We start from the raw sequence: 21,317 nt of genomic DNA on the forward strand, positions 1-21,317 counted from the left end.
TCTAGAACCTCTTTGTAAACATAATATAAAAGGCAGGAAGGGGTTGTAGTGGACAAAGTGTTTAGACCTGCAGTATAGAAGACCTAAATTCAAATCCTCCCTCAGATGAGAACTAACTAACTGTGTGACACTGGGCAAATCACTTAATTTAGTCTGTCTTTAACACTATTTATGAAGTACTTTGAAAACCTTAAAGTGCTCTTTAAATGCCAAAGTTATCACCATTATCATCATTAAATAATATTACTAAGGAAACCAAGTGTATTGAAATACAGTTAATCTGAAGAAAAAGTTCATGGGCCTCAAATTAAGAATCCCTAATACAGTCCAACTTTAGCATTCTACTATGAGAAAGTTGACGAATTTGAGAGAGAGTGACTCACACACAATCATTCAATTAGTTAACAGCAAAACTGAAACTAGAAGATTGATGTTAGAAATAAGTTTTAGATAATTTAAATAAATCAACCTGGTTATAAATTCACTTAAATGGTTTTTAAGTATCTATTTCCTGAATTTATTATCTCTTTGCATGTGTATGAGCTCTCTCAAGTTTGTGGATGTTATGTATGAATGGAGATGTATGAAAGTGTAAACTCTCATCTATCTAAAATCAATAATAAGGGAGAGCTAGGCAGTTCAGTGGACAGAACTCTGGCCCTGGAGTCAAAAAGACCTGAGTTCAAACATGGCCTTAGACACTTGAAACTTATTAACTGTGTGAGCTTGGGCAAGTCATTTAATTCCAAATGCCTACAATAGGAACACACTGGAATCTTTGCCAGTAAATATGGAAATGAACATCCACTTACCACACTGTTATTTGATATAGCTTTGGAAATGCAACAGCAATAAAACAAAAGAGAAAAATTAAAGGCATAGATATAGGTATAGAGGAGATTATTTTTAATTGCTGATAACATGGTAGTCTTGGAAAATCTCAGGAAATCAGTAAAGATACTAACCGATTGAATTAATAACTTTAGTAAAGTTGTAGGCTATAAAATTTTCCTCTTTTTCTCTCCTCTCACTAATCAACAACATTTCTATAAAATGCTAAGAAACCCTAAGAAACAATAATAGAAAAAATGAAAGATCATTCCAAATAACTATAAAATGCATAAACTATCTGGGGATCAACCTAACAAAGCACACAAAATATTTGTATTGATTTAATTCTAAAGTAATCTATGAAGACTCTAATCTATATAAATTTAAGTAGTTTAGATGACCATTTAATGCTTATGGGTAGACTGGTAGACTGTGCCAAAATACCAAAAAACAATAATACCATAAAAATTAATTCACATTTTTAGTACTATACCAATTAAATTAACAAGGATTTTATTTAATAAAACATGATAAAATAATAACAAAACAAAAGATCTATAATATGAAGGAAAATAATGAAAAGAAACAGAGATGAAGAAGGAAAAGGGCTTCCAGACATCAAACTATTTTTTAAAGAAGCAGTCATCAAAACTATCTGTTATTGGTTAAACAATAGAAAAGTAGATCAATGAAATAGGCCAATTAAGGAAGAATCAGAAACAATATTAATCAATAAGCTAGTGTTGGATGAAGTGGAAAACAAATTATATTGGGGAAAAAAACAACTTATTTGATAAAAACTGCTAGAAAATTAGAAAGCAGTCTGTCCCAAGTTAGGTTTAGATCAATGTCTAATACCATATTCACAATAGAGTCTAAATAGATACATGACCATAATGTTAAAAATCAAAATAAAAAATTAGAAAAGAAATATCACATATCTTTCACAATTATAGGTAGGATATAAAAGATAGAGATAATTATAAAAGATAAAATAAATAACTTTGATTCTATGAAACTGGAAAGCTTCTGCACAGACAAATTAATTCACCTAGGATAAGAAGGGAAGAGGTACACTGGGGGAAAAATCTTTGCATCAATTTTTTCTGATACAGGTTTGGTATCCAATACACATAAATAATTTTAATATGTATGTATGTGATATGTATGCATATATTATGTATACACATTCACTATATATAAACAAAACTGTATATATATGTATATATACATATACATATATATATATAATAGCCATTCTTCAATAGATAAGTGGTCAAAGGATATGAATAAAGAGTTTTCAAAGAAAGACTTGCAAAATATTCATAACCACAAGAAAGAATATTTCAAATCACTAGCAGTAAAAGAAATATAAATCAAAATAACCCTGAGATTTTACTTTATACTCTGCAAATTTGAAAAAGTAAAAAAAAAATTGGCAAAAGTCAATGTTGGAGGGATTGTAGAATGATAAGCACATCAATACATTGTTGATGAAGCTGTGAAATGGTATAGCCACTGTGAAAAATAATTGAGAACTATGCAAATAAAACAACTAAAATATTCACAAACTTTGACTCTGAGACTCCTTATATCCCAAGCAAATCATTAATAAAAAGTCCCTTACCTCAAAATATTTAGAGTAGAATTTTTTTTTTCTGATAGCAAAATATTGGAAACAAAATAGGTGTTCATGAATTGGGAAATCGATAAATTGTGACATACAAATATAAAGAAATACAAGTGTTGGGCAAAAAATGATGTATGTGATGAATGTATGGAAAAGATATAGTTGAAGTAGAAGTTATTTTGAAGAAGTAAGCGGAACAAAGAAAACAGTATATACAAGAACTACAACAATATGAATGGATAGAAAAATGACAAAAAATTTAAAAGTTAATGTAACAAAATTATAATGATGAGACATAATTCAAAGGAGGAAAAATGAGAAGATATCATTTTTTTTTGTGGGGAGATAGGAGTCTTCCACACTGTACATCAGATTTTTTCAATGTATTCATCAGTTCTGCTGATTTTCTCCCCTCTTATTTTTATTTCCCTTTTTTGTCTCTAAAAAGTACTATTTGTTATATGAGATGGCTCTGGGGGAGGGGAGGGGCAATCCTGGGGAAACATTAATTAAAAAGTTAAAACCAAAAAACCAAAAAATGACTTTCTTTGTAGATATGACAAAACCCAAGGTTTTCTGAAGATATATTAGGTGATCAATCTTTGAGTCATAATTATGAAGGGTGCAGATATTAAGAACCAGAGGTTAAGGACTGTAATTTAACAAATACCTACATTTTCAGTGCATGTGTGTAACTCATACTGAAATGAATGGTGCTGTTCATGAAATTCTTTCATTTTATAAAAAGACTCTATGTAAAATATGAATATGATGTCACCTCTGGCCAGATGTAGAGGAAAAGCAGGCTTCCTTGTGGTCACATCCTGTATAACTGTTTTTTTTTTTTTTTTTTTTTTTTAATACTCAGAGTAAAATTTCTTTTCCTAAGGATTCATGCTTCCCCAAGTTTCATTCATTTAGAAGATAACTTAACCAAAAAATGCCAATAACCAGTAAAAAAGGAAACAGGTAAAACCAGAAAGACTTTTAATTATCTAATTTGGATCACAGTGTGTAGGTGGCTTTTATGCTAACTAAGATGCAGTTAAAGAAAAAGAAAAAAAAAAACCAAACCACGGATTTTTCCTATGTAGAAGTAGCAAAAAGATCAAGTCAGAATTTGAAAGTTTTCTCATGAGAACTTGGACAGTCAAATAAATACTGAAAAATAGCATGATTGAAAGAGGGATAGCAAATCTTATTTTCCCTCCATACACTGGAGACCTAGTACAATTGTAACTCTAAATTTTAGAATCTTAGTTAGTGAAATGTGACCGATTTTCCCCCTCTTTTTCATTTATATTACATCATGGCAGGCTGGTCTACTGTGAAAATACCATAGTCTAACATATTACTTAAAGTATCAATAAATACTAGAACTAAACTGGGGTCTTTTGTTTCTGTCTGCTAATTGTTTTTCTTTTTTTGTTTGTTTTAAAACATAATCTATTACAACATGTAGGCTAATCTTTTAAAGTTCTGATAAAAAAAAATCCTGGGTCAGAATTGTTATTGAGCCACATCCTGAATAATCCCTATAGTTATTGGGGAAAATGGTAGTTTATAAAATATTATAAAAACAGAAGACATTTCCACATCTATACCCTCAACTATCTTAGTTCCCAGTTGTTTTGAGCAGTAACTAATGGGTTGAGATCCCCATGCCTTCATTTCTGCTGTGCCTGATGCCCAAAGAAGCTGCTGCTGTACCACAGAGGTCCCCTCTCCCATTCTTACCAACGGAAGTGGAAATGGGGACGAATTTGTCTACGTTGCCCCTCTACTGTCTCTGTTGAGAGAAGGAAGATCAGATTAATTTCATTTTTACCATGTAGAAAAAATTGGGGCTCCTTGTTGAGTTTAGTGTGTTGTGTGTGTGTGTGTGTGTGTGTGTGTGTGTGCACATCTTTTTCATGACAATTGATCTACTTTTGGTATTTCCAACCTCTGTTTAAATCTTTATAAAGAGCTTTAAAAAGAAGCTGAGAATAGTAATTCCATTTGATTTTTACATTTATATTGGCCTTTTGGATATTGGCTAATTGACTAATGCCACAATTCTTCTCTAATACTAAATCCCAACTTTTTTTGAAGCTCATATTATCAGTGGCAAGAGAAAACAAATACCTGCAAAAATAAATATACTTGTAATTTTCCCACAAGGAGAATTTTGCATGAAAGAAAGGGAAACTCAAGTGATAAACAGAGAACTGAGTGACCTCTCTTGACTAACTAATCAGTCTTTATTTCTTTGAAATCCAAGTAGCATAAGTCACTGTCCAAATTTCATTCACTCAAGTTCCACCTAGGTGGAGTAGGAAATAGAACTCTGAGCCTGAGAATCAAGAGAACTCCATCTTTATGAGTTCAAATCTGGCCTTAGACAATTACTAGCTGTGTGACCCTGGGCAAATTATTTAACTCTGTTTAGCTCAGTTTCCTCATCTGTAAAATGAGAAGGAAATGGCAAACCATTTTAGTGTTTTGTTTTGTTTTGTTTTGTTTTGTTTTGCAAAGAAAACCCCAACTGGGGTCACCAAAGAATAAGACATAAATGAAAAATGACTAAACAACGAATTCAAATATAAGTTCATCTTTTTAAAGTACCTTTGGGACAAATGCAGTGTAGTAGTATATCAGGATGTGAGAATGATAGATACTTTATCTTATTCTCATATGATTTTGATTCCTTCTGCTAGTGTTGATGTTATTTTCTATGTCCTGGAGAAAATTGTATTTATATAACAATCTTTGGTTAGTCAAGCAGAATTTGTTAAGCACCTATTATGTTTGTAGCATGGTGCACTAAGGATACAAACAAATGAAAAAAGCTGTTCCTGTTTCAAGAAACTTAGAGTCTAATGGAAAACAACATGTAAACAATAAGAAACATACAGGATAAATTAAAGGTAATCTCTCTCCCTGTCCTCTCTCTTAATATATATAGATAGATACAATTGGGTTTGCCAAAGTCCTACAGAGGATGGTTAAAATATTGTTTTTTTTTAATTGTTGTTGGCCAATAGCCTAGAATCTTGAGGGTCTTAATAAAATTTATTTCTTCATCTGTGTAGTTTTTTGGACATTTAATTCTTACTAACATTATTTTCTGAAAGAGGGGAAATTCTGTCTTATTGAATAAGATAGATATGAGCAGATTAAAGAGACTGGACATTTGCAATGATATTTCTATCTGTAACTTAGAAATATTTCTTTATTGTTTGAAGTGATTTTTTATTTGTTTGTTGTGTATGTTCCAACTAACCATTCTTGACTTTTTGATTTAATAAGCTTGAAGATGTTTTTATGTGACTAAATTACTATTATACCTGAATTCAATTTTATGACTTCCTTCAGATCTAATACTGACTAGGGTAGCCAGATCTATCCCAGGAAAGTCCATCAATAATAGAAAAATTTGATTCATCTTTTCCTATATATAGGTATTATCATTATAGACTTGAGATTAATTAGTTGTAAAGAAGAAATTGGGTTGTTTGCTTAATTGGTCATGGTAGGGGTAATAAAAATATATCATAAACGGGTAAGAGGTTACAATTCTCTAATCTGAGCAGTAAAGAGGGTCAAAACTTTAAATTGCATTTGATCTATTGAAAATGCAAAATACAAATTGTCAAACTAAGCACTTACCTTTGACTTTTGATATATTTCTTAATTCATAAGACATATAGACAGATCTACATACACAGATATTCAAATTATCATGTTTTTGGAAAGCTCACAGTTTTACAAGCGTGAACACAGTGTAAAAATATCCCTTTTTCTAGAGGCATTATGGAATTGCATTCTGAATTTGGAGTTTGAGCACAAAGGAATCACTTAATATATTTGTGAACTAGACTAAATAATTTTGTTTCCCTGGGAGTCATTTTCTTCAGCTATAAGATGATTAGGTTAGATTCGCTGATTTCTAAGGTCCTTTCCAGCTCTAAATCCCATCTATGAGTCTATGATTGCAAGTGAAAATATTTTATAGCTCTTTATAGTTAGGAAAATTAATATGACCTTATGCTCTGAAGAACTAAACCATTTTTTTTCTCCTTGGAACCAACTGAGCCAAGTTCCTCTCACTACATAGTACTAACAGTGGATGAATGGGAGGTGACCTAATTGTGTATCTTTTATTTGTCATATTTATTAGATGAATCCCATTACTCCATTACTTATTAGCTGTTTGATAGTTATGGGGGTAGCAGAAGAGAGTTTTCTTCTTTGGTATTGAAAATATCTAATAGATCACTCCCCCCCCCCCAAATAAGAAAAATGAGCACAGACATTCCAAATAGAGATTTTAAAACCTTGTGAAAAGGGATGTTTAGAAGTATTTGTAATTATATAATAATAACTTATTATAATACTTCTATCCTGTCTTGAAATAATTTAAAGAATTAATAACTCCCTGTTATAGGAAGTACATGCATGTGTGGAAAAGTTGTAATAATTCTGTAGCTCTTGATTCTTTTAAGACAAATTCATTTCCACTTCTCCTCAGAAGGGTAGACTCTACCATCATAATAGATTATTTTCTCTCCCCACTCTCCCTAACTAAGGCTTTTTCTCATTTGCCTTTCCTTTAGCCAGGCATTGCTACAGGAAATTAATTGTATGATGAAGATAACCTCAAATAGGAAATACCTTTGACAGCCACAGCCCATGAAACTGTTAAATACATCACAGCACTTCCTTCATCAGGAAAACTGTCATTTAATTGTTATTTAATACTGGCCAGAACTTACTATGGCACCTGATGATGGATTGTAATACCAGATATGATGGTCACTGTTATTCATCATGGGCATCTCTGTGCCACACCTAAGCAGCCTATGATGTGTACTGTGTATACATAAAGGCACATTTATCACACCTTCATTGTTCATGTGATTACAACATACTTTTACATTGTTTACTTAGGTTGTGTTTACACAGCTTAAAAAAATTCACTAGGCAATTGCCTCATTTATCTGGACAGTGGCCATTGCCTGAAAATTTAAAAATTAGACAAGATAATTCTGTTAGGTCTATCCACTTTTATTCTTTGTTTTCAATGAAAAAACAGAGTTTCTAAAAACCATGTTTAAGTGAAAACATTCTATTTCGCTAATAAGCTTGATCCTTTAGTGGTTCAGCATGAGGATATTCCCTTAGAAATCTGTAAGACACAGTTAAAAGGGAAAAGTATACAGCTGGGCTATTGGTATGAAAATATTTTAATCTGATACTATTTTATTTAAAGTAGAGAATACTAGATCCAAGAATAAAAGGAAAACATCTGTTTAAAAAAAACACTCAAACTCCAGGAAAAATATAAGTTCTTTTCTTTTATAAAATGAAACTAACTCTTGATTTCCCAGGGCTGACCAGTCAGATTTGGCAGAGGACTCACATTAGGATTTCATTGTCCTGACTATATATTTTGAATAAATGACTTCTTTTTTTTAATTCTGAGGTTAAGAAGAACAAATTTTATACCTCAATAACTATAGCAAAGGATGCTCTGATTGTGTTTTTACAAGCCCAAAATGGCCAGCTCAAAAGTGGAAAAATCCAATTAACCAAGCAGCTCAACATAATAGCAAACAAATGCTTGGCTGATATTTTGTTTTGTTTATATATATATTTGTAAGTGTATAGTAGAGACAACACCTTAGCTCCTAGGCACAGTACTAATTTTCCTAAAAGAATCTTTGTATTGTAATTGTGTTAACAAGTATGTCAAATGGATATCACAAATTTAGGAATTACCTTCAAGCTCAATTCACTAAAAAAAAAAAACATCTGAATGAATACAGGCTATTTCTGTGGCCTTTTTTAAGATTCAGTGCAAGAGTGCTGTGGAAATACTCCAGATTTGTAAAAGTATTAACTTTTAGGTTAACTTTACTCAGTGAATTTAAAATAGGATTCAATTTACATAAATTCAAATACACCAGAAATGAGAAGTGAATGATGTCAGGTAGGTTAAAGAATAGTTGGATGTTTGGTTGTTTTAGAAAAAGTTAGATTTGATTTTATTTGGAACTATTTTTTTCCCTTTAAACAACAACAAATAGCCTTTGGTATTACTTACTCTTTATTGAAAAAAATATTTATGTTTGATTCAGAGTTAAATATGTTGATGTTCTTTATTTTAATATTTTGCTTACAGTTTATTTGAATCCAAATCTTTATTTTAAGCACAACTTTTCAGGCATACAGATTTTGATGTTGTCATTTTTCAATTGTGTCAGATTCTTCATGAGCCATTTGGGTTTTCATTGGCAAGGATACTGGAGTGGTTTACCATTTCCTTCTCCAAAATATAGACATTAGTCAGTGACTGTTACTTCTTATTGAGTGCTTACTATATCTCCAGAATGGTATTAGATATTACATATTATAAAAATAAATATAAAGCATAAAACATAAAATTCAATTTCAAAGAGTTTACAATGTATTTGGTGAAACAAAACCAGAGTGAAATAATTAGAAATCAATTCAATTTGATTCATTCAAATAGACAAATATATAAAATATCAACTACATGATAGTAATTCTTCTAGGTGGTAGAGAAATATGAACATAAGTAAATCCCAATTTCTGTCCTAAAAAGAAAATTCAAATGGTAGAGGGAGTAATTCCAATATGAGGCAAAACATGCTGTGTCATAGGCATGAAAATTATTCTGGGATTTTAGAAAATGGGGCTCAGAAAAGACTTCATGAAGGACATGGCATTTGAACTGAACCTTAAAGATTGAGTAAGGCAGGATTTTGACTTGTAAACTTAGGGAAAGAGGAAAGGAGGACATTTATAGCAGAGGGAATAGTTTAAGTAAAATCTAGAGGCACCAGAATACATGGTGTATTGAGGTAATAGTAAATGGTCTAGTATAACTATAGGTTAGACAGCATATAGTGAGGGACTAGTGAGAAGAAAAAGAAGGAAAATATATTGGGGCCATATTGGAAGGGAATTAGAAAATTCTTATAGAGACACCATGGAAGTTTGTGAGAAGGGGAGTGATAATATAAACATTATGGTAGTGACTAGTGCAATAAAAAATCTGGTTTGAATTGAGCATGGAGAAGGCATTGTAGACCATCATGTGGAGTGAGCTACTTGTCTGATATAATACATACTGTATTCCAAATAGTTTCTTGGCCTTAAATTTCTCTCTATACTGATCCATTCTTCACTTAACAGTCAAACTTTATTTTTTGGAAGCACAGGTCTGACTATGTCACTTCATTATCCTTAACCCCTTCTTCTATTCAACAGTCATCCTAAACCCATACTCAATAAACTTTAGTTGGCTCCTTATTACAGTCTGAGTCAAATATAAAATGTTGTATTTGACATTTGAAGCCATTCACAATATAATTCTGTTCTTTCTTTCAAGGTTTCTTATATTCTACTTTCCCCTGTGTAGTCTACTATCCATCTATACTGGTCTACTTGCTATTCTTCTCATGATACTACATCTCCCAGTTTTACTTATGCACTCACAGGCTGTTCCCCAAGTCTGGAATGTTCTCCTTCCTCACCTCTATCCGTCTCTTGGTTTTCCTTTCTTCCTTCAAAATAGCTCAAATACAACCTTTTTTTTCAAAAGGCCTTTCCTAATTTTCTCAGCTCATAATGTCCTTCCCTCTGAAATTAGACTCTATCTGCATATATGTCTGCTCTGTATCTAGTTATTTGTCTCATTAGATTATTTGTCAAGGACAGAAATTATTTTTGCCTTTTCTTGTATTCCTTATGCTTAGCATAGTGCCTTGCTCACACCCATAAGTAAGTGCTTAATAGATACTTGTTGATTGATTTCTCTTTGGAGGACTTAATTTTTTCTAAGTGGTTATTCCTTCATTGTTGCTACTTGGGGAATCAAATTCATGTTTTTGATCAACAGTTATATTAGTAGATTCTAAGTAACTAAAGGATATTATAAGTATATCCAAGTAGTAAGTATTATATCCAAGTGTATCTAAGTATAAGTAAGTAGCATATCTGAGACAAGCTTATGAAAGTACAGCAGAACTGGAAATAAATGCCAATCCTCATGGTTTGGAGAAGATAAAGAAGTATCAGTTCATTCTTTTAATGGAATGGTATGAATTGGATTGACCAGCTCTCTTAGACAATTATATTTCCACTGCAGTTGTGCAGACTTATTTTCAGTTTTATTCAGTGTTCCATCTAACTCTTAGGAGGCAGAGTAAGGTGATGACTGTGGTGGCCCAAGAGAATTTATTATTATAATAGCTAATTTTTACGTAAGGCTTAAAAGTTGAAATTCTCAAAAAAAAAAAAACAAAACAACCTTCCTTTATAAGACTTGAGGACAGAATGAGATTTGAAGAAAAAAGGAAATTAAACTAATAGAAACAAGCTACGAAAGGCAGCTCCATACTAAGGTTGCCATCCCTACACTATTGACATGGACAGACCAAAAGCTAACCATACCTGCCATTCCTTAACCCCAAAGTGTATATATCAATGGTAACAATTTTCATAGGTACCACCTTCCTAGATTTTGGAGAGAGCAGGAATTGATCTAATATTCAACTTTTGGTTCTTCTATACATCTAGATTTCAGTAGAACAGGATGTGGTAATAAAAGATTGTCTATGTTGGATTGAGGAAGGGACTTGAGAATTCAGTTGAGATTGCATTTTCTTCTTTGCTTTTTTTTTCGTTACCAATAAGATCATAGCTAATCTTTCCATATAGAGGGTCTATCAGAAAAATCCTAACATGATATTCAGAAGATGATTTGTTGTTGTTTCCAAAGTCATGTAATTTTTATGTATTTTTCTTTTTTTTAATAAAAAGATAAGACCACACTGTTGTATAAGAATTAGGAATTTGCTCATTAAATATATGCATAGCTAAATGCGTATCTTACTGATCCTGATTCGTGAACTGCAATTTAAAAAATTCTTTAAATTGTTTTTTTTTTTAGATTCTTAATCATTCTTTTAAGGAATCAGAAGTTTTGTCTATTTAGTCCAGGGATTCTTAATATATATTTATTTTTGCATCATAACCCTCTTGGAGAGTGTAGTGAAACTGAATTTCTTTTCAGAATAATATTTTAAAGTACAAAAAATGTATGGTATTACAAAGGAAAGCAATTATGTTGAGTTATAGTTATCAAAAACTTTTAAAAATAAGTTCTTGGGCTCCAGGTTAAAAATGTTTAATATAGTTCGATACCCTAATTTTATAGATGTGGAGACTGAGGCCATAGAGATTAAATGACTCCTCTAGGATTTTCAGTTAATTATTGATAGAACCAAGACTAGAACACAGATGTCCTGACTCTCAGACCAAAGGTTGTACTTCTTTGGTTTTAAAGTTGTCTATATATCATTCTAGAATTGATTTTTATTTTGAGGTTAAATAATTGATGTAAATCTAGTACCAGAGAGGGAAACACTTTAAGGTTGGGTTTAGAAAATGTTTCCATTTTATTTAAAAACCTTACAGAGATTGATACATTGACAAGGCTTTCCCCATACATCATCCTAAAGTAGCCATTGGCTTTTTACAAAGACTTTTAAATTACTTATGTCAGGGCATTATCCTTATTGATGGAAATTTTTAATGTAAGATGGTGAAGGATGGACTGCTAATCCTGGCCCCTAAAGTAATAGATTCAGATACTTGTGGTTGGTGTTAATACACTAGTTGTTAATATTTAATGCTTTTTTGTCTTCCATTTCAGCCCGTCTCTGCCTGCCCTTGATTGGCAGCTGCCATCTCACTCAGGACCTTATGAACTTAGGATTGAAGTACAGCCCAAATCCCATCACAGAGCTCATTATGAGACTGAAGGAAGTCGAGGGGCTGTGAAGGCATCTGCAGGAGGACACCCTATTGTGCAGGTATCAGTATTTTTCAAGATAGAAAGGTTTGTTCTGACATGCCATCTGAAATTTATACTTTTTGGTAGTCCATATCCTATCTTTGTAAAGAAAACAAGTGCAGCTCATCCTTCCCTCCCTCCCCCCACTCCTTTCCTCCCTACTTCCTTTGCCTCCTCTTGCTTTCTTTTCCCTTTTCTCACCTTTCCCTCCTTCCATATTTCCTTCCTTCCGCATTGATCCACTCATAAGAAAATAGGTGTTGGGTTGTCTTTTTTTTTTTTTTTTTAAGTATTCTAGATGCTGGCCTTCTCTTTAATATATTTAGCAAAGAGTTTGTAATATTTCTTTCCAGAATCTTTATGGAATCCCTATAGCTGTTGAACCAAAGTTAATGCTTAAAAAAAACAAACATGCTAAATTTGGAGCCAGGCTCTGTTTCTGCTAAGTAGGCAACGTTGGGAAGATAGATTGGTGTCTAAGATAATATTGTCCTTATGAGAAATTCAGGGCACTGACAACCTTTCTTAATTTGTCCATCCTTATACATTTTCTATTACTCATAGCTCCCTTATAAATTATAAACAAATGATATCAGGAACTAAAAAAAAAAAAATCAAACCATTGAGTTTAGAAGATGAATAGCACAAAAAAGACAAAAGATGTTTTATATCACCCTGGGAATTTTTCTAACTTTCCAGATGGTGGCAGTATGTATCACTGAGGGAGAGTGGAGTAAGTGGTCTTTTTCTTTTATCTTCTGAGTTGCTTTCAATGGATTTGAGGGATTCCCATGGTGCTGTTTACATTTTTACTGTGCTTTAGGATAGAGAAAAAAAGAATGAAAAGAAAGCAAAGTTAGTCTGATAATATGATGATTTTTAAAAAAATTTCCAAGTGACATCTGCAGTGACTAAATTTTAATATTTGTCAGGCTTATGTTGAGTACTTTGGCTATATCTCATTTACATTTTGGTTACAGTCTAAGCCAAAGTTTTCTGGTTTTGTTTTTTGAGGGCAGTTAGGTGGTGCAGTGATTGGTCTGGAATCAGGAAGACTCATCTTCCCAAGTTCAAATCTTATCCCAAACACAAGCAATGTAGCACTGGGCAAGTCACTTTACCCTGTTTGCCTCATTTTCCTCATCTATAAAATAAGCTGGCAAAGGAAATGGCAAACCATTTCAGTATCTGTGCCAAGAAAACCCCAAATAGGATCAGGAAAGTTGGACATGATTGAAATGACTGAATAAAAGCCAAAGTTTAAAGTAGTGAAAGTCAAAGCTGGAGCCAACCTATCTTAGCAAACTTTGGAGCAGTCACTTAAAGCTTATTGGAATTCAGTTTTCTCATCTCTAAATAATAGCTAAGTTAATTTTTAGTTCTATGATTCTGTGATCACAGCCCAGTCTATAAACCATGGTGAGGCAAGTTTCAAAAAACAAACCATAGAGTTATCCTTTCAGTCCTATATCAGTCTTAAATATGAAACTTTCCTGTGTCCTAGCTTGTAGCTGATAACCCAAAATTAATATATAAATGTATGTCTAGTATAGCAAAGAACTGAGGATGACAGTGCACTATTTAGTGGATAATGACAAACCTGTGAATCTTCACTTGAGGTTAAATCTTGTTCAGGCTTCATCTGTATTTGCCCAGTGATTTAGATAACCCTCCATTCAATTAGGGATTAGATTTTGTTTATTTGACCCAATTAAGGACCACATATAAAAAGGAAACTATTGATTCTATGTGCTGCATAAAAACAATAATATCTAGCATTCTTTTAAGGTTTACAAAGCACTTCAAAAATAGGATTTCATTTTATCTTCACAACAACCCTAGGAAGTAGGTGCTATTATTATCTACATCTTATAGATGAGGAAACTAAAGCAGATATAGGTCAAATAACTTACCCAAGATCCCACAGTTAGTAAATATTGGAGGCCACATCTGAACTCCACATTTAGCCTAGTACCTGGCATGTAATAAGTACTTAATAAATATTTACTGAATGACTTTGGATTTGGCACTCTGCCCATTGAACTATCTTTATAAATATGCATATATATGTATATACACATACATCTCATAATAGTGTAAAATATAGTTGTGTAAATGTTAATTGATTTTTTCGTAAGTCAGTTATGTTCAGTCTTTTTTTTTTTAAGTTTCCCATTTCTCCCTCTAATTTCTCTTAAATAAAAGGCTCTCTTTGAGTATAGATTAGATAACCATTTGTTTAGAATAATGTAAAGAGGATTCCCCCTCAGTTACCTGAGCTCTGAAGGTCTTCTAATTTGGTAATTATATGAGTGTGTATGTGTTGTGTCCTCTTTCATGAAGAGACTGGAAGGAGCAGGCAGTTTATTTTCCTCATTGCTTTGTGTATGAGAAATGCCACATGGTCTTGTTATCATTCAGAATAATAAACATGGTCAAGTTGGTGAGTAAATTCTAAGTGAAGAGAGGAGCACAGAGGCAACAGTCAGAAAGCAGAGGTCTATGTAAAAGGAGCCCAAGGTTCCTGAGCCAAATTCTATCCTCAGATGAATGTCTGCAGCTCATGTTGACTTTAGTACTTTTCCTGCATACATCTGAGGGTAGAATTTGGCTCTTTTAACGGTGACTCAGTGTGGCATTTCCCCACCTCATAAACATTTTGAAAAAAAAATATGGTTTACTTTGCTTCAGGGTTAGGACATTGAGGATGAGATCTTTGACCAGTAAGCTTCATTAGTAGTGAGGAAGCAGACAAAACATCTACCTTCTGTCATTACTTTCTGCCTTGAGAAAGTTAAATAAAAAAACAAAACAGAACCCAGATAAGTTCTTTAGGGAATTAGCTTTTTCTTTTTGTCACAGACTTTACCTAATAAACTTTGAAAGATATATTTTTTTAAATGGTAAGTCACTAACTTTCAAGGACTACATTAGAGGACAGAATCTTTTCATCTGGTCTATAACTTCAGGTTGTGCAGAATACATATACAGTGGTTTTTTTCTTTGCCCCCAATCATGAAACTAGTCTTCCCAACCCTGTTATTTGGAAAATCATACAAGTTGGAAAGGGCCCTCAGCAGGGCTTACAGTATTTGTGTGTTGTTCCATTGAAATAAATGGAGAGGGAAGGAAGGCCACAGGAAAAAAATAGTTGGTTTTAAATGCCAAAAATCAGTGAAATGGAGTTAGGAGGAAGTATGCTGAAAAGCTAAGCACTTTAGCTGAACATATGTGAATGATATTAAAGTGATATTTGTAGCCACACACTTGATGCCAATTAATACCTACTCAGGTCTCTGTATGATGTGAGGAAATGTCGATGGAGGGACATCAGTGCACCATGGCCAGTCTGACATTTCAAGTTTCCACCTTGCTAGGTGGAAAAAGTGGTGAAAATGCCAGCATTTTAGTTAGCCTAAATAACTACAGATATTTCCCTCCTCTATCCTGCTTCAGTTTTTAGTGAATCAAAGAATGCTATTGCTGAGTGGAAAAGAAAGTACACTGAGAAAGGAAAGAAGATTCAGAAAGAAGAGAAATGAAAGTGAAGTTGTGTTACTACAGAAAAACTGTTTTCATTAAAAACTGAGGACATAGATTTATTGTAGTTTTTCTTAAGAAGGTGTAAAAACCATGGAGATCATGGGAATATGCTGCATATATTTAGCACCTTTTTTTTCTAGAAATTCAAAATTTTTAGGTATCATTAGTCTCGTCACAATATTTCACTAAGAATATAGTGGTTATCGTTCCTATTTTGAGGCAGCTTAGTATTATTCAGTTGTTTCTCAGTCATGTCCAACTCTTTTTGATCCCATTTGCTTCTTGGTAGAGATACTAAAGTTGTTTGCCATTTCTTTCTCTAGCTCATTTTATAGATGAGGAAACTAAGGCAGAGTAAAGTGATTTTTCTAAGGTCACACAGCTATTTTCTGAGCCCAGACTTGAACTCAGGAAGATGAGTCTTCCAGATTTCAATTTCAGCATGTAGTTCCATGTAGTAGTGGAATAAAGCACAGGCTTCAGAGTCACTGGTCTTAACTTCACCTCCCAGTTTACTGAGAGACTTTAATTCACTTTGCTTCCTTAGGCCTCAGTTGCATTACATGGTTTTTGTGGTTCCAGCTCTTTTGGTCTTTCTTGATTTATAGAGGGTGAATGACTTGTTTAAAACCTTTATGAGTTATGTGTTGGGAACACAATATGTAACTTTGCTTTACCTCTGGTAGACCTTTTCTTCTCTTCTTCTGAGAGGATGATGGTGATTCAAGGAGACTGAGAGGCAGTTGCTGTTCTCTGACCTCCCCACTAAGAGCCCATTGCATTGTCTGACTTCTCTCCTCTTCCCTCTGTCTTTAATTATTTTCCTAGTGTACAAGCAACAACTGTGTCAGTAAAGGCTGCTTTGCAACTCCTTCAGATGTTCACAGCTATGGAGGCTCTCGGAGAATTGACTTGCCCCTTACAGCGTACTTAGGCATGGTCCTTAACAAAAACCTACAGGAAACAATACTTTATTTTTTCGGGAGTAACTTAAAACTTGAATAGATTTTAATCCTGTTCTTCTTTTAATGTAGTTATCTCCTTAAAGGATAATGCCCATGAAGATCAGTGATATGACAAATACCCAATCAAAACTGTCTTTGTGTTTTACTAGTTCCCTCTGTTTCTGGTTAGTATGCATAGTTTCATATAGAATTCCATCTAGCTATAAGGTGTGTGTTTTGTGGATTAGCCTCATGGGATCGAATAAGTAGAGTAAGGGAGAAGGGTTGGGTAAGAGGAAATTAGACTAGGAAACCTGAAGTTGTGCAAGATAATTAGAGAAGAATGAAGGAGACTAGAGCTGAAGAGCTTCATCTATACCCAGAGTGTCCCAAAAGTCTTAGAATAGTTTTTGTATTTTAATCTCTTTGTCTCTCTGTCTTGGTCTCTGTGTTTCTTTTTTCATATATGTCTACTCGCACATATGAATACATATTTACTGTTGTTCAACTGTGTCTAATTGTGTCTAACTAGAGTTAGTTAACATGATCTCATGGACAACATCCTTGGGGTTTTCTTGGCAAAGATACTAGAGACCATTTCCTTCTCCAGTGTGTCTCTATTTTATAGATGTGAAACTGAGGCAAATAGAGGTTGAGTGACAGAATCACATAGCTTATGAATGTCTGAGGACAGATTTGAATTCAATCTTTCTATCTCCAGGCGTGGTGTTCTATCTATTATATCACCTGATTTCTCTTACACGCGCGCGTGCACACACACACACACACACACACACACACACATCTGTTTAATAAATGGTGGAGGTGAGCTGTGAATAGCAAAGGACCAGCTTCCTTAGTTTCCTGGTCCTGCCTTACTATTCCTTTCTCCCTCGCCTGTTCCCAATTTCCATCTTTTGAGATCTGTTGAGATAACAATGGAGGTTCTATGTCAATGAGCCATTTTATGAATGCCAGACCTAGAATCAAGAATTCAAATCTGATCTCAGACACTTATTAGCTGAGTGATCCTGCACAAACCACTCTCTTTCAGTCTTAGTTTCTTCATATATAAAATGAGAAAAACAAAAACATCTATCTCCTAGGGCTGTTGTGAAGGTAAAATGAAGTAATATTTATAAAGTGTTTTGAAAACATTAAAGCACAACACAAGTACTAGCTATCAGTTTACAATGATTACTCAGTAAAGTCAACTTGGAATTCTCCTTTCATGCTCAACATGTGCCTAGTTAGTACACAACATTCACTCTCAGGACCTCCCTGGTATGTGAGTGAGGTTTGGATGGATCCTAGATGATGTGCATGAGGTTATAACTATACAGATCAAGGCTTTTATCAAGGGAATGACTGTAACCACAGATTCAGAACAACCAATTAGTGGTGATCATCCCCCCCCCCCCCAAAAAAAAAAAAACTGATTAAAAAACCCTTTTAACCTTTTTTTTTTTTTTTTTTTTTTTTTTTTTTGGTGAGATGATTTGGGAGGCACTGTAGGACAATGGAAAGAAAATTCTGATTCAGGTCAGAGGACTGTAGTTAAAAAATAGGTCTTTATGTATGTCTTGTCTTTATTGTTTATCAGTATGACCAAAGGTAAATTGCTCATCCTCTCTAGCCCTCAATTTTCTTATTTGTAAGATGAGAGAAGTGCACCAGATAGTGTCTAAGCTAAAATAAAATTCTAAATATATGATCCTTTTTTTTCTCTGATTTAGGGTAAGGATGAGAAAGCTATAGACTGAATGTTCTTATGTTGAGATGTTTAGAACTAGGTTATTTTTGTTGGAGTGGGAATTGGATGAGGGGATCTTTGAGTTGGAATATTGGATAAGGAATCTGAAGACTGGGTTTCAAACTCTGCTGCTATCACTAGTTGTCTGAACTTGAAAACTCACATAACCTTTCCCAAAGCTCAGTTGTTTGTTTGTTTTTTAAATTGGGAGAATGTTATCTACTGTGTCCTCAACATTGGGTTGTTGAAACAACCAAGGGAAATAATGTCTGTACACATTTTATCATCTTTAAAGTGCTTTATAAATATCAGTTAATGGTATTATTACCTGCCTTATCAGGCTGTTGTGAGACTCATAGAAGATAATGTACTTCTCTCTCAGTTCCTGAGGATCTTGGATAAATTTAAACTTCAGTTATTTAGTCCTAACCTGCCCATGTCTTCTTCTGCTTCCTTTTCCAACCCTCTGAGTCTGTATATTTATTTGAAATAGTAATTCTCAAACTTTTTCACCTTCATTCTCCTAAGCAGATATAAATCTTGTATCACTCAGCAAACCATAGTATGCTTCTTGGTATGCTTTAAAAATGAAGTATTTGTCAAAAATTATGACTTTTTTCAGAAATAGAAATAATTTTTTTCCTTAAAATTATTTTAAATGAAAGATTAAAACATGAGAAAGAAGCATGTTAAAACAGTAACATCATCTACTGACTAATATTCTTGAAGATGAAGCAAAATTCAGGTTTCCTTGTAATCAAAATTATTTGAAAATAATATAAAACATTTCATTATACAAAAGAATTATGCATTTGAAACTGAGGTAAGTAAGAAAGAATAGGGTTTTTTAAAGTTTTATTTTCAAGATAGTGGACTAGAGAGTTGGCTAAAAATAGACCTTGCATGTAATTATAAAACACAAAAATAGAAAACTCCCTATCTTTGGTGTAACTCAATAACCACAAAGTTTTATCCTGTGTTGAGTTATTTTAGCATATCCTTTAACACCAGTAGATTCTGATACCCTAACCTTATCCCTACTTCTCAAAAGCATTACTGTAACATTAGACTGCAAAAAGAAGAGACCACAGATTAATTTGATAAGGGCATTGACCAACTCCCTTTAGCAATCAATATTACAATCAGAAGATGAGAATTGTAGGCTGTCAGATCATACAATGGAAGCAGGAAAACCCATTTGAGGCCAGATTTGAACTCAGGAAGATGGGCAAGTCACTTCCCTCTGCTTGCCTCAGTTTCTTCATCTATAAAATAAGCTGGAGAAGGAAATGACAAACCACTCCAGTATCTTTGCTAAGAAGAGTTGGACATGACTGAATAACAAGATGAGAATTGTGTTGCCTGTTTTTTTAAATGGTGAGTCTTTAACCACTGGAATGATAATTTTGTATAAGACTAATGAATGAACTCATTCATACTCATATGTGGTACATACCCAGAGCTTTCATATATAAATTCCTATATTCATTCAATCATATTTGCCATTCATCTTGGTAATTATTCTAGAAAAAGAAACAAACAAAAAAACCTCAAAACTATTTAGTCCTTCAGCATGAAAACCCTAAGTACATACTCAGAGAGAGAAATGAGTTAGTGATAAACTAATTTAAGTTGAATATAGTGGTGCCATATAAATATAGTGGCGTAATGTATAGAACTTCAGCCAGGAGTCAGGAAGACAAATTCAAATCCAGTCTCGGACACTTACTAGTTGTGGACCCTCGGCTTAATCTCTGCCTGCCTCAATTTCCTCATATGCAAGATGCAAATAATTATAGAACCTGCTTTATATGGTTGTTATGAGGAACAAATGAGATAATAAATGTAAGGCTCTTAGTGCTATGCCTGTGCTATATAAATGTTAGCTAGTATATTTATTTTATTATTAATCACTTTTCAAATGTCAGTCCAGCAAACAGATGTAAACCCAACATCTGGTTTTCTTTTTGCTTATGATTGACAGGGTAGTGAATAATAGAACTGGAAGGTATCTTAAAACATTCTGGAACCCAAAATATTTGTTTTGCCATTAAGGACCAGAGAAGTAACACAATTTGCTTAAGAAAGTCAATTAGTTAATGATCTGAGAGCAGAGCTCAGTCTCTGAGTCCTGAGTCTCAGTGTTCTTGTGTGTGTGTGTGTGTGTTTGGAGGGGGAATACAGAATAGGGAGGTAGAGGGAAGTGTGTTTCATTCAATGTTCTTGGGGATTTTCATTAATTTTTCAGTTACTCAGAGTTTGGCTGTTTTTGTTCCTTTTTTGCCTCTCTAGTGCTTAACACACTACCTGGACATAACAAGTGTTGAAAAATGCTTATTGCTTATTTCTTTTAAGGATCTTTAATTTTGGGGGAAGTCGTTGTTTAAATTGTTTGCTTGGTTATATTTACTTTGCTCTATAGACATTCATATAAATCTTTCCATTTCTCAGAATTCCTCATGTTCATAAATTCCTTACTAAATAATAATGTTTTGTGCTATTTACATACCATAATTTTTCAGTTATTCCCCAATTAATGGGCACCAGTTTTGTTTCCCATTCTGTGCCAATAGTTCTATTCTTGATGAAATTATTATCTTTCTTTGCAATTTCTTTTCATCACAATCCCCTTGCCTGAAGTGTTAATAGTCAAACCACCCTTTTATACAGATGGAAATACCATCCTCCTCAGGTTGGAGAATATAAAGAATTGGCAAACACCTGCTAGTGAAGTTGCAGTCCATCATT

General features: G+C 33.4%; 1 protein-coding gene across 3 annotated transcripts in view; it reads left to right on the forward strand.

The window, feature by feature from the left end:
• The window catches only part of NFATC1 (nuclear factor of activated T cells 1), a 201,418-nt gene that overhangs the window by 47,670 nt on the left and 132,431 nt on the right, over positions 1–21,317 (forward strand). For all 3 annotated transcript variants that reach the window (XM_051970558.1, XM_051970556.1, XM_051970557.1), the window contains exon 3: positions 12,189–12,348. In XM_051970558.1, coding sequence (XP_051826518.1) covers positions 12,189–12,348 — 160 coding nt within the window. The remainder of the gene's footprint in view (positions 1–12,188; positions 12,349–21,317) is intronic.

Source organism: Antechinus flavipes, chromosome 1 (assembly GCF_016432865.1).
Source record: "Antechinus flavipes isolate AdamAnt ecotype Samford, QLD, Australia chromosome 1, AdamAnt_v2, whole genome shotgun sequence".
Lineage (NCBI taxonomy): Eukaryota > Metazoa > Chordata > Mammalia > Dasyuromorphia > Dasyuridae > Antechinus > Antechinus flavipes.